Here is a 14943-nt window from a genome sequence, read left to right on the forward strand (position 1 = left end):
TATTTGTGATAAGTGAGGGAGTGATCAAGCCAGCATGAGTTAGATGGTTGGCCGTGAGCCCTCTGCTGCTATCTGAAGCCCACCCAGCCAGGCACCCGGCCTCCCTATGTGCTTCTCTATAAAAGCAGATAGGGTTATAGTTCACTGGGTCTCCATTAGACTGATGAGATTTTCTGATGTTTGCCTCATTATGCTCTGCCTCACTACAGAGCCTATAGCAAAATATATAACATATAGATTGCTAATTGTCTGACATCCAGCAGTCATCAAGCACCATATAAATAAGTCAGATCTGAAACTGCCTACCTGACCCCAGCTCAACGAAATTTATTTGTACAATAACTGTAGTATATTTGTAATGTAATAAGAACATTATTATAGAACTATATATATATATATATATATATATATATATATATATATATATATATATATATATATATATATATATATATTCTGTTTCTGTGCGAGTTAAAGATGCTCTTGATAGGAAAATATTGGGTCTGTTTTTTGCACAAAACCTGTGCTGTGAAATAACAGAAACATTTCCACTCAAATCCTTTTGAAGGGGTCTTTTAAACTGTAAAGCAACCACTAAAAAAACATTTTTTTTACTCTAAATGTATTTTATCTTTAAATAATCTTATTTCCTGTGGGTCCCTGCACCCGGTACAGAGCCTGAATTACTGATTAATAACGCCTGCTTTTATATACGGTTATATTTAAATAGCTGGTATGAATAAATTTAGTGGATCAGGTTACTAATTGTAAAAAAAAAAAAAATCGATGTAATTTAACCCTACGGATCTGTTTAAGAAAAATATCTGAACAAGCACATGTAAGCTAGATGTTACCAAGTGAATCCATAGGACAGTCGGCTAATCTGGTTTATCTGACATCGACAGGTCGAGTCTGAATATCCGGGAAAGTGCAAGAAACGAGGAAGTGCAGCCGTTAAGCTAATAGCAGGTGAAGTGCAAGCAACATCAGCCCTTCTGCTGCTGCCACACAAACCGAGGAGCTGTTTGTTCACCTACATTCACAGCAAAATGCCCGAATTACAGAGACCGAGGTGAGAAAAGCACAGCTTGCACTGTTTAACTGCGGCACGTTTCTGAGGTCACCGTTTGCTGTCCTGGCTAGCTGAAAAATAGGTTAAATATCAAATATTGCAACAACGTTAGCTCTTTTGGTTTTTTCATACAAGATTCCGGTTGGCATGTTAAATATCTCAGCTGCTGAGGAGCTGTTTGAGGGTCATCACACGGTGGCATCCCTGCTTGTTCTTTGTGTAAATGTCAAGCTGGATGTCATGTGGAGTTGCTGTCTGAATCCTGACCAACAGGTTAGACAGAGGTGTCACATATGCGGCCCTGGCCCTGGGCTCTGGTCCTGTAGGTAATTTTTAAGGTATCTCAGGTTGTTCATTATTTGTTTTTGTAAATAGATGGTTCACAACGGGAGAGTTTTTAGGATGTACTTGTCTTTCCTTGCATAAAAAAGAAAACTACATTATTATCTATTAAATTAGGCTGCACACTGGCCATTAATTAAAGTGAGTTTGACACTCCTACGTTAGATCTGTATAAAAATGTGATAATTTATTTATAAGGCATGCTTGAAAATCCACCTTACAAAATGCCTCCAGAGGCAACAAAATACCAGACACCAAAAATTCACAAAACCCTGTTGTTAAAAACAAACTGGTGTGTTTTTACACAAAAGAAGTTTGTTTTTTTATATTGTAACAAAAGAACACAAGGGAAATTAAAACTCAAGCAAAATCTGGTAAAGTTTTTCTAAAATATACTGACTGCAAAAGTTGAAAAGACAAATAAAAATTAATTACTGCCTAAAAGTTATCTTGATCAAAAGCCTGGTTGAAGTGGTAGATTTAAAATATGTGTAAAGATTCTGACATTTTCAGCAGTACAGAGTGCATATGTTGCCTCACCAGAGTCTTTAGCCCTGCACTTTGGAACAACTTACAGACTTGTACCAAAGGTTCTGAGGGTGAGAGATAATGTGGAAAAACAAGACTTCTATGTTTAATTTGTTTTGCAGGCTCATCATTGTCTTTAAGTCTCTTATGTTTGCATTTGCTGTTATAATTTCAGTTAAGCTTTCAACCGTTCAATTTAATTTAGTTCTGTTGGCGCTAGAGCAGGGCGATATGACCAAAAATATTTATCACGATATACATTTGAAAATTTGCGATAACGATATAACTGATGATATAATTGACACTAGACAAAACACTTTACAACTCCACAACTTTATTAGTGCAAAAAAAACCAAAACATAAATATATTTTCACTTAAACAAGCAGCTGTTTTTATGTGCATTAAAGTTATATAAAAATTTAACAGTGCAAATGCAAATTCCTTGCTGACAGTTTAACCAAAAGGCATTTCCAGTGGAAATTGGCCGACATATCTTCACCATACCATGTATAACATCCACAAAACTTAAAAAGAGGTCATACACTATTTTCTGAAAAACACGGTAATAACGACGGCTCGCTAGCATGATCTACCAAAAAACAGACGAAAGCTAAACCAGTTCCACACCACTGAAGTTGCAGCATTTTTACAAACCAATTCTGGTTCATTTGTTTCATTCAACGATACGCTTTCGCCCTTCTCATTCTCCGTCGCCGCCATGCTTTTTCCACCATGTGTGTATGAAAACAAAGGCACTGCGCATTCGCGTTTTACCCATATTCTATCGTGATATTTCATTTTCTTATCGTTGCCCAACATTATACCGGTATTACCGTGAACGGTATGATATGGCCCACCCTAGTTGGCGCTATGTGCCAGGCAGACGTTGGCACTCTCGACCTATGTTGGAGAGTGAAGGAAACAGGCAGCATCTTGAGGGCACATTAATGGGGAATTTTGCTGATAATGATGGAAAGAATAAACCATGAGGAACTATGAGGAAGGTACCCTGCGATCAACAAGTCCTGAACAAAAATTTGTCGAAGAGTGAACACTGAACTGTTTAATCAGTGTTTTAGTAAAGATGTACCATGGCATTAATGAGCCATTGATAAAGCTCTATCGTTGTGTTTAAAGTTGCCAACCTGTGACACGGTGTTTATTGACTATTCTTTATGTCCTGGAGTTTTGTGTGTCTCAGTTATTTTTACATAAGGGCTTCAAAATAGCTGCACAATTAAATACACAGTGGTGTTTTCAAGTAGGGGTGTGTCGTATCATATCATCTGTGATAATACCAGTGTAAAATTTTACGTGATATATAAAAGTGTTACATTGGAATGTTATTGTTATTCGGGTGCCACATGTTTAATGCCCCTATCGCTCACAACAGTGAGACAAGCCCATACGTTTCTGACAGTTAGAGTCACGTGTCAGCCTTGAAATGGGGTTACTTGAACAACCTCCAACCAACAACAGTGCTATGCAAAGTATGCAAGATAACTGTTTCTGCTAAATGTGGAACTAACAAACATGTTTTACAAGTTGAGGCAAAAACACTAGCAGCTGGTGATTTGCCACCCAAATGTAAACAAATGATCCAACCAAGCATCGCTGGAGCACTGACTAGTTACACTTCATACGGTAGCAAGAGCAAACGGTGGTTGGAAATCCACGGTTACTTGGTGGAAAAGCGAATCTTTAAGCAGCGGGTTAAAGAGCTCAACTCAGAATACATGTGCCCAGGTGGAAAATGTTTTTCAGTTTTAGTATGCGATAGTAGTGTCCAAACTACTGAAGAGTTACAAGTTTAAGTTACTTTAGGTACTTCAGGCAGTGTTTTCATTCTTTTCTTTTTATCTCTAACGTCACCTTCCTATTCTTATTTGTCTTCATCATCTGAAGGATTCAAGCTATTGACACTAGCGCAAGTGATGGACTGGAGGGGTTCAAGGCGCATGCTGTGTTCCAGGAAATCGACAAGAAACTGCAGGAGGTATTTATGTTACCTACACGAATGGGACTTGATATGCGCATTTCCAGCTCCATAGTTTTATTTGTAGACTTTTTAGTTCAATTTTGTCTAGTTCCAGGGCTTTGGGCTGTTTTAGGCCTGCTTCCTCTCCCTTAAGTCTGCTTTTACCATGAGCCCACATTCTTCTGATTGGCTGCCTTTGACAAATAATAGGACGGGTTTTAACAGCATTTAGGTATTGCTTAAGGATCGGCATCCCATTCACATTATACAGAGGCAGTAGTATAAAGACCTGTATAGAATGGAGCATTTAGAGGTGGAAATTTCAACATTATTTCTAACAAATGTTATTTTTTTCTTCCTGGTAAAGTTAACACTATAATCTAAGTTTCTTTCTCATATATTTTCAAATAATCTTTGTTTAATTTTTTTTTGCTCCTTTGATTAATATTTTCCATGCCTTCTTCAGTGAAAATAAATAAATAAATATGTATAATAAAAAACATATTAGGTGTTTTAATAATATGTATTATGATTTGGTCTTTGCTTAAAAAACAAAACACAATAATTTTGTAAAAAATGTTAATAAATACTTGAATCCACCTATCCAAGCATTTACAGTTTCCTAGGCTTGTGTTCATATAGCTACACAGGCTTTTAGCCTTATGGTGGCACATCAGGATCTGTTCCCAAACTATCATTTTATAACACAAAAAAATAATATCAAGCTTATGGTGACTCAATCAGACAAATGGTTTCCATCAAAACTCTGTTTTTAAGCAGTTACCTTTAGTTGACCTCAATCATACAGATTCATCTCAAGCTCGCCAGCGGTGCTCTCTACGTAATGAGTGGGATTTGTCATCAATGAGGAAATGGCAGCAAAGTTTAGTGTAATATCTCTGAAAACTGATCAGACAAACAGACTTGAGTTTTTAGCTTGGGAGCTTATCTTTATCTTATCAGAAGGAATTTGTTCTACTTTTGTATTTTCATATTAGTTCAGTGTTTTTGGTCCAAGTTTTGGGCAGATTAAGGATGAACTAGGTTATGTAATACTTTTGTCGCTGACCTGTGTTGGGCTGCAGAGTGTACTCCACAAACACCTGAGTAAACGGTGCACCCGGCAGATTTAAGGCTGTTTACATTTTGTTTTCCCACCAAAACCCGTCGTGTGTGTTCTACGGCCCAGAAATGTCGACTGTATTGGCTTATCTGAAAAGCTGTTTCCTTTCATATTTTAATTGCATTATTTCCTTTTGTGTTTTTATTGCTAGCTGTATCATTTTGATGATTAATTGCTGCTTTCCTTGGCACCTTAATGCCACAATACACAGAAAATGGGGAAGCTCTTTCAGGCCCCAAGTCTGTAGCTCACAGACTAATCATACTGCAGTTCAAAGCAGATTTAATAATACAAAAACAATTATAGGAGGCCAAAACAAACAAAAGAAGAAGGCCTTGAACCAAACCACAGAGTGAGTTATCAAATTTAGGCTTCTTCTTTAAGACTGAAGCCAGTCACCTAATGCCCATGCACTAGAAAACTATGAAAACACTTATAAAAGACTAAAGTCTAGAACCCTTTCACATCTAAAGATGATGTCAAAGACTTATTTTTAGCAAAAACTGGAATCTTGAAGATCTCTGTTTACATTACTTCATCTAGATTACCTTTCAGATAATTTCCTGTCATGTTACAGCTGGAAATTTACAAGAACAGCTGTTGAATAAAAGGGTTTTTGGCAATAACTGTGTGTGCAATGAAAAACAGCCCAAAAGAAAAGAAAAAATGTCAGAATGTGGACACAATGCTGTGTGGGGGGGAAAAATGAAAACGATCTGTTGGCTATTGAAAGTGTTTATGTGATTTAATGTTAAACTCTGCATGAGCCAAGAAGGGAAAAAGTTTATGGATTATGATTAATACTTGGTTTTTGTTGGAATGTCAGAAATGAGGGGAAAAATGAAAATTGCCTGTGAAACTTAAATTGTTGAAAAGCTGTTTGCTTTGAGACTGACAGCTCTATTGAAAGCAAAAACTGAAAATGGGGCAGCAGGTAATTACTGAAACAACTAATTAATAATAAAGAACTACAGAAAAACAAGTGAAGACCACTCCAGCCTCCCTGTGGCTTTATATAAGTGCAATTCATCCTCCACAGCCAATCAACACTAAGAAAGCAGGAAGAGAGGAAAGTAGTTGGCTAATGGAGAATAATTATCAAACATACCCAGTGATTAAAAGCAAAACTCCACAACAATAATACTAATGATAAAAACTCTACAGGATGCCTTCTCATTTAAAGCACTTTTATTGTGTTCTCTTACATGTGTATACCTGTAATGAATGAATATAGCCACTACAGTGACCATCAAAACGATGGAAAGATATTGCCGTACACAGTTTATTTTGCGACACCACGAAACAAACGATAGCGTAAAATGAAACGATAGACGTTTTTATATCGTCATCCGATGTACAGTGGGGCAAAAAAGTATTTAGTCAGCCACCGATTGTGCAAGTTCCCCCACTTAAAATGATGACAGAGGTCAGTAATTTGCACCAGAGGTACACTTCAACTGTGAGAGACAGAATGTGAAAAAAAAATCCATGAATTCACATGGTAGGATTTGTAAAGAATTTATTCGTAAATCAGGGTGGAAAATAAGTATTTGGTCACCTCAAACAAGGAAAATCCCTGGCTCTCACAGACCTGTAACGTCTTCTGTAAGAAGCTTTTCTGTCCCCCACTCGTTACCTGTATGAATGGCACCTGTTTGACCTCATCATCTGTATAAAAGACACCTGTCCACAGCCTCAACCAGTCAGACTCCAAACTCCGCCATGGCCAAGACCAAAGAGCTTTCGAAGGACACCAGGAAAAGAATTGTAGACCTGCACCAGACTGGGAAGAGTGAATCTACAATAGGCAAGCAGCTTGGTGTGAAAAAATCAACTGTGGGAGCAATCATCAGAAAATGGAAGACATACAAGACCACTGATAATCTCCCTCGATCTGGGGCTCCACGCAAGATCTCATCCCGTGGGGTCAAAATGATCATGAGAACGGTGAGCAAAGATCCCAGAACCACACGGGGGGACCTGGTGAATGACCTGCAGAGAGCTGGGACCAAAGTAACAAAGGTCACCATCAGTAACACACTACAACGGCAGGGAATCAAATCCCGCAGTGCCAGACGTGTTCCGCTGCTGAAGCCAGTGCATGTCCAGGCCCGTCTGAAGTTTGCCAGAGAGCACATGGATGATACAGCAGAGGATTGGGAGAATGTCATGTGGTCAGATGAAACCAAAGTAGAACTTTTTGGTATAAACTCAACTCGTCGTGTTTGGAGGAAGAAGAATACTGAGTTGCATCCCAAGAACACCATACCTACTGTGAAGCATGGGGGTGGAAACATCATGCTATGGGGCTGTTTTTCTGCCAAGGGGACAGGACGACTGATCCGTGTTAAGGACAGAATGAATGGGGCCAAGTATCGTGAGATTTTGAGCCAAAACCTCCTTCCATCAGTGAGAACTTTGAAGATGAAACGAGGCTGGGTCTTCCAACATGACAATGATCCAAAACACACCGCCCGGGGAACAAAGGAGTGGCTCCGTAAGAAGCATTTGAAAGTCCTGGAGTGGCCTAGCCAGTCTCCAGACCTCAACCCCATAGAAAATCTGTGGCGGGAGTTGAAAGTCCGTGTTGCTCGGCGACAGCCCCAAAACATCACTGCTCTTGAGAAGATCTGCATGGAGGAATGGGCCAAAATACCAGCTACTGTGTGTGCAAACCTGGTAAAGACCTATAGTAAACGTTTGACCTCTGTTATTGCCAACAAAGGTTATGTTACAAAGTATTGAGTTGTATTTTTGTTATTGACCAAATACTTATTTTCCACCCTGATTTACGAATAAATTCTTTACAAATCCTACCATGTGAATTCATGGATTTTTTTTTTCACATTCTGTCTCTCACAGTTGAAGTGTACCTCTGGTGCAAATTACTGACCTCTGTCATCATTTTAAGTGGGGGAACTTGCACAATTGGTGGCTGACTAAATACTTTTTTGCCCCACTGTATATCGTTATATCGAACAGCCCTAGTGCCCCTGTGCATTCACTCCTCACATTTCTTCCGCTGATGGCCAGCAGGGCACAGCAACTCCTCTGGTTGCCAAAAGAACCTGGATAACACAGAGGTTTTTGAGAAACTAACCTTTCTTCTCAGTTGATTCATAGCCATTAAATGGCTTTCCTTCTTTATGGTCTTAGTTACTAGTTTATGTCCTTAATTAATGCTCATTTTGTAAAGTATGGCCTTATTTAGTGTAAAAAAAATAAATGATTAAAGCAGGATATCCTTTAAGTTATGGCTACATTTTAATTGACAAAGCTCTACCATACAAGGGTGCCAGGGGTGTCTGCTCCACCCCTGGCTGATCATGCTTTATGAAAAACATGATAGGGCTTTACAAAGTCCAACTCTTTTACACATACATGCACACAAACACACATCCGCTCAAAAGGTTTGCTGCTCGTGATCAAATACTTTATTGACAATACCTAACTTTGCTCATTATGTTGCTTTTAGTTGTGAATGAACTGTAACCAGATATTATATATGAAATTAGCTGATTACTCTTTAGAGAGTGGCAGCAGCAAACAGGACAGCAGGCAGGATGACGAGTTTATGAAAAAGTTGCAATAGGCTTGGACTCATCTACACTGCGTTGTAGAATCAGAACTTTGCTTTAGAACTAAATTATAACTAACATTAAAAATGGATTATCCATCTCCATTAAAAAAAGGATGGGTTTTCTTGAATGGTAATTGGGGACAATGATTCATCTAACTCAGGGGTGTCGAACTCCAGGCCTTGAGGGCCAGTGTCCTGCATGTTTTAGTGCTCACCCTGGGTTAACACACCTGAATCAAATGATTAGTTCATTTTCAGGCCTCTGGAGAACTTCAAGACATGTTGAGGAGGTCATTTAGCCATTTAAATCAGCTGTGTTGGATAGGACATCTAAAACCTGCAGGACACCGGCCCTCGAGGCCTATAAAGCCTCATAGTCTTTATCATTTTATAGATTTTCAGTTCCTGTGCACATTTAGCTCAAATGTAAATTTAGCCCACTCTCTTGGCTGTACCTATAGTTAGTTGGGCAGATTTTCCACTGTTCTTTTTTCTTTCCTTCACTATCTGAATATTTTCAGTAGTTTTTCTGCCATTACCTGAAACTCTAAAGAAAATAACACATGGCTTGTCAGGCTGAGCATAAGATGAGTGAATGTAGGCAGTAAAAGTTGTTCTTTTAAAAACTGACAGCTTTGGAACATTTTGTTACTGCACTGAATTTGCAAAACTTGTGAAATATTTTTGATATATTTTTCCTTCAGTCACATGTAGTGGAAACTGTTTTTGGTTTAAGGTATGTGAAATGTCTTTGTACAGGATGGGGAGCAGTTTGTGAAAAAGATTGGTGGAGTGTTTGCCTTCAACGTAAAGGACGGCCCAAGTGGAAAGGAGGCAACTTGGTTTGTGGACGTGAAAAACGGCAAAGGCTGCGTTCACAATGATACTGGTGAGAAAACTGAGCGGCTGTGTGAGCATGATTTAAAGTCTTCCAGTCTTCTTGTATCCAATATAATGGATTCACGAATGACCCCTCGGTCCCATTTTCGGTGTTAAAATATCTCTGTCTCTTGAGGGTTAAACTGCTCCCATTCTTTTCAGTCACTGAACAAAAACCTCTGAACTGTAACATGTTTTTTAAACTTAGCTCGGTTTCTGTGTCTCTGCCCTGCAGATAAGAAAGCCGATTGCACCATTTCTATGTCGGACGCAGACTTGTTGGCCTTGATGACTGGGAAAATGAACCCACAAACTGTGAGTATTCAGTGTTGGTACGGCCTGGAGGCTAAACTGTGAAGTGCTATAAGTGCTGTCCATTTACCATTTTCCCTTTGGTCTGTTGATACTGCAGCTTAGGTTGATTCAGTGAACTCTTTTCTTTCCATAAAGTACCAAAAAAACCCCAACCAAACAAAAACATCTTAGTCTCCTTAAATGTGCCAGTTGACTTGCTGACAGCGATCTTGAGCCATTTCAAAGTCAAAAAACCTTAAACTAAAGACATTTCCGGTACTATTTTATGTAATTTTGTACAAGCATGCAGTATTTGTTTTGGCTAATAAAAGTGTAACACTTACTAATAACTGATTTAGAAACATATTGAATGATTTGTGTGAGAAGGAAAGGCACTATCATGTACTCTTTTAGATTTCTGTATAAGTTGATAAGTTTCTGTTAGTTGATAAGTCTGACATGGTGTTACCATGTTTATGTATCCACTTATGTCCCTCTGCCATGAGTTCTCCAGTTGTCTGGCAAGGTCCTATATTACCCACAAATACTTAAGATGTCTAGTCTGAGCTTCCCACAGCTTTCCAAAAAACATTTTTACAACATTCATTTTATATGTTTTTCAGCCTGACTTAAAGTACACAGCTATTAGCCACCTGGAACGGACATTTCTGCTGAGCTGCCAACTGAGAAAAAACGTTTTTCCTCCAAAGAGTCGAACCCGCTGTTGCCAGTCTTGGAAAAAGTCAGTTTGTTCATAGATGAGCTTAATTTCAGCTGTGGAACTGTGAATGAGGAGTTTGCTGTTTTGATAAACATTGTTGTCCTGGAGATTGTCTCACACCTTCGAAAAAATTAACTGGGAAAAAAAGACCAAGACCAGCTGGACCAAAGCTTTGCATGTTCTCAATCATTTGAGTTGCTGGATGTCTTGTTAGCTGTGGCCTCTCCAGCACGGCCACAGAGCTGTGCACGGCCTCAGCATGTGAAAAAACCAACGTGCCCTGATGAATGTGCAGGGTCATCGGGGCGTCAGGCAAATACTCCCAGACGAAGATCAGTAATACAACAAATTTTAATGTTTACTTTAGTCAGACATGTACTTTAATTTACTTAAATTTAGCTCAGATCCTTATTTGTTTGTGATGGTGGATTTAAAAATTGTAGTGTAGGAGCTGTTAACGTTTTTGGCATTGTGAGAGAGCCACTGCTTTAAGACGTATACTGAATCTGCTTATCCATCTCTTTAGTGTTACTTGCTTCTTCTTGGTTTCTCAATCCTCTATCTGAAACAAGCTGTTTTAGCTATCTTCCTTTTACAGGATGGTTCTTTTGTTTGCCTGCACTACACAAACAAAGACTGAACAGCAGAGCTGTGGGGCATCTTTGCCTGCGATCACTATATTAGGTCCGCTCTGTGGTATCATATAGATACAAAAGTAGAAAACACCATGACACTGGGCGTTTTGTGGACTTTGAAGTAGGAGCCTTTGGCTCACATGGACTACATTCACATTCACTGTCCTCATTAGTTGAAATGTACAGAAGATAAGAAACAACGTAATAAGTTACCTTTTAGCTTTAGCTCTTTCCAAGTATTCTGTGAATTGCGAAACTAACCCTGGAAAGCATTTACCCCTGATTAAGGAACCACTTTACTGGTACAACAAATGTTTAATAAGTCAATTACACTGGTTTTTAGTAGCTAAGATTACAAACTGGGAACCTTTTTAAAAACTAAACCATACTTAAAGATATTTGTATTTTGCAGAAACAACAGTGAGAGGGGTCGAGAGCCACATATCACAAAATGAACCAATTGTCTTTTCATTAGATTTGTCTGGAAATAAATATGGTGGCTCTTTTGCACCTTCAAGCTAAATATATATGCAGTTTTGACCTTTTATGATTCGACATTTGACTCATCAGCTCCTCGTTGTTTTCCATGCAGGAAATGCATTTGAACTATTATTACACGTGAAAGCACTAAATTAAGGTAGCACTCAGGTCAATTTACACTAAAAAATATCATCCAGAGACATCTACCATCAGCTCACAGCCATTTGCAGTGATTGCATGTACTGTGAGGTCCTAGAAAAGCCACTTCTGCACTGTGTGTCTGCCTCTTCCTCTCTGATTTTCCTGTGTGACATTAAAAAAAGGATGGGAGAAAAACATCTAGTTTCCCCTCAAATCTGAACTCCTTTTCCCATTAGGGCAAATGCTGAACTGCTCTCGAGTCTCTTTGGCACATTGATTTGACGTCACTGGCATTGAGTGCATCCTGTTCCACCTTACTGCAGTTACTACCCATCCTACAGCTTTTCATTTTACTTTATTTTATTTTATTGTGCGTTTTACTTTACCTCACTATATCTTTACTAGTTTATCGGTTGCGTCTATTTTAGAGGCGACTCTCTATTTCAGCTTCTGTTTTCTTTCTTTCTTTTACATATTTACTTATTTATTTATTTAATCTATGTATGTATTTTATTTATTTAGTTGCGAGTGTTCTTCAATTTTTATAATTCAGTCAGCTAACCAGTTATAACAGTCATGATGTCTGAGTAACTGGTGCGTACAATGGGGTTTCACAGGGCAGTCCCACTGGTAACCGCTCTGCAACCTTCTCCAGCTTTTATTATAATATTATAATACTAATATTAATGTGCACAACTCAGCGATCCTGAATTGTCGTTTTTAAACTCTGGTGGAGGTCTTGCAGGAGTCCCATACTCCCCCATGTACGGTATTGGTCCGCATTGGCTGAAATGAACGGGAGAGATGTTGAAATCCAGCTCGAAGGACCAAGCTGTTTTTAAAAAAAAACATCCCTTATGAAGTGAGACACAGAGTAGCGAGTTCCAACGCATTTATTTAATTGCAAGGAAGCAAAAGCATATGTGATGAATATCTATGCAAGTGCTCGCCGGGGCAAGTTTAATTTATTAACTTCTTCCAACGTTATCCTGGGAACAGATATGTGTGTGACGCTCTTACAGGGAAACAGTTACATGATGCACAAGTACATGATTCTAACCCTGCTTTGGATAACAGATAGCAGAGAAGCCACAACAAGGCCTGAGAAAAGGAAGATTAGAGGGACAGAGAGGGAGAGATGCATTCCTGCAGATTACCAAAAGGAGTGTTGCACAGCTTTAATAATTTAATAATTTTTCTATTAATCACAAAAGGATAGCAATGCAGGCTCCAGCAGTGTGTTTTCCACTGATTAGACCCCCAGTTATTTGGATATCTGCATTGTTTTTTGGTTTTTTTGAACTAATAAAAAACCCCTCAGTTTCCCCATTTCTGCTGTAAACTTACATGAATGACTGTTATTTTTATTTCCTTGAGAAAATATTTATCTCTAAAACGGTCACGTTTTTACATCACTCGCCTGATTTTTACCTTCTCACATCACAAACATTCATTTCTCCTTCATACGCCTGTGTGCTTTGTGGAGTTTCCTGACCTTTCATAAGCTGTTGTTGCTGTTGTCCCACTTTTTCTCGGGTTGAGTTAATCTCTCATGGTAACTCTTTAAAGCCAACAGCATGTATTTCTCTCCTGCACTGAATGAACCATGCTTCTGATTCCCAACCATCTGATGCTTTTATATTACAGTGTATTACACTCTCGCTCTCGCTCTGATTCACAGGCATTTTTCCAGGGCAAGCTGAAGATCACAGGAAACATGGGTCTGGCTATGAAGCTTCAAAACCTGCAGCTGCAGCCGGGCAAAGCCAAGCTGTAGACGAGATGCTGGAAAGAGAACAAAGATAAACCACGAGGAATTCAACCGCAAGCCTGGTTTCAGATAAATGTTAAAAATTCTCATCACTGGACTAAAACACTCTTCCTTTTAGTGACCTCACTGACCAAACACTGGGATTAGTAAGCAGCCTGGCCAATCTAAATGGAGAACGACATAGATGGAAAGATAATTATTTCTCTAATTTAGTCCCTGCCTGCTGCGATACTGTTAGTCCAACATAGTAGAGACAGGTACCTCCCTACTTTGTGATACTAATTCAGTTCTTGTCCAATTTTTCTGTAATCTTCCCTGCTAATGAAATCTTTCAGTGTAATATGTCTAGAAATGTTTTAAAAGTAGAGCAGATTGGTGTAATATTCTTCATAATAATGGATTGAACAGTCAAAGTGCCTCCTCATCTCAGATTATGGTTTCTAGGCAGAAATTATTATTATTAGTAGTATTTTTTTTTTAGCAGTCTGCCTAACTAATACTAATACAAAATACATATTCTGCTCTTCTCTTATTGTATGAATCTCTAAAATATTTCTACAGAATAAACCTGTCTTTCCTGGGGATCGTGATTTTCATTTTTCACGGTCTGGGTGTATTTGTATTTGGTGCATGATTCCTGCAAGTAACTTGAGGTTTCTTTAAATTTTGCTGATAAAGAAGCACAGAGCAACTTATCCATGAAATGGAACATAAAACAAGACTGAATGAACAACATGACGTTCCTTCTTTTATGTTCAAATGGGAATGTTGAGTTTCTGGATGTTAAAATGGAAACAGTGGCCACGCTCCAGTGTTTCTGCAGTGAAAAGAGGCTGACGTTAAAGTCTCCTGACACAGTTTAGGGGTGCTATCTGAGGTTATATCAGTGTGACTGTGCAAAATAATGTCCCACTGTTACACGGTACTTTGATGTCAATGTCAAGCTGGCTGGTCGTGTGCCTTTTGAAGGGCCCTGTACTTTTCCAGTGCTGCAGCAACCCGGTTCCAGACTGCCACGCTGTATTTTTTCCTTTGTAGATGGACGAGCGTGGCTGAAAGACAAATCTGTTAACTAGCTCTGACCCAGATTCCACTGCAGCTTTGGCTTGGCTCGTGTAGTTTTCAGGTCTTACTCTGCAGTCACACTGGGGTTATTTCATTGGTCGGTAATGATTGCTTTTAGGGAATGTCGTTTCTTCTGTTGTGTTACAGTGAAGAAATTGAGACATTTTAGACTATTTGCAAACATTTATGTAAATTAAAGGCCTAATTAATGTGAATAAAATGATAAAGAAAATTCTTGCTAAAAGAAGAGAGGAAAGTTACGACGCACTTTACCAGCTTACAAAGAAAGGTGATGGAACCTGGCACGAAAAGCACTGCTCAGACTGTAAGAAC

At 38.8% G+C, this 14943-nt stretch overlaps 1 protein-coding gene across 1 annotated transcript; it reads left to right on the forward strand.

Annotated features, from left to right (window-relative positions):
- Nucleotides 1–905: 905 nt before the first annotated feature.
- Nucleotides 906–14278, forward strand: scp2b (sterol carrier protein 2b). Its single transcript, XM_006790508.3, has 5 exons — nt 906–1072; nt 3849–3939; nt 9384–9513; nt 9739–9818; nt 13456–14278. Exons 1-5 carry the CDS (start codon nt 1050–1052, stop codon nt 13549–13551), a joined length of 420 nt encoding a protein of 139 aa, XP_006790571.1. The 5' UTR covers nt 906–1049; the 3' UTR covers nt 13552–14278.
- Nucleotides 14279–14943: the final 665 nt, after the last annotated feature.

This window comes from Neolamprologus brichardi, chromosome 23 (assembly GCF_056152115.1).
Source record: "Neolamprologus brichardi isolate AB-2024 chromosome 23, ASM5615211v1, whole genome shotgun sequence".
Lineage (NCBI taxonomy): Eukaryota > Metazoa > Chordata > Actinopteri > Cichliformes > Cichlidae > Neolamprologus > Neolamprologus brichardi.

Bases quoted from the DNA above. Each gene is read 5' to 3' on its own strand.
- scp2b (XM_006790508.3), top strand. From the start codon at position 1,050: ATGCCCGAATTACAGAGACCGAG. The intron at 3,940-9,383 runs GTATTTATGTTA...GTCTTTGTACAG, and splicing joins TCGACAAGAAACTGCAGGAG to GATGGGGAGCAGTTTGTGAA. The intron at 9,514-9,738 runs GTGAGAAAACTG...TCTGCCCTGCAG, and splicing joins CTGCGTTCACAATGATACTG to ATAAGAAAGCCGATTGCACC.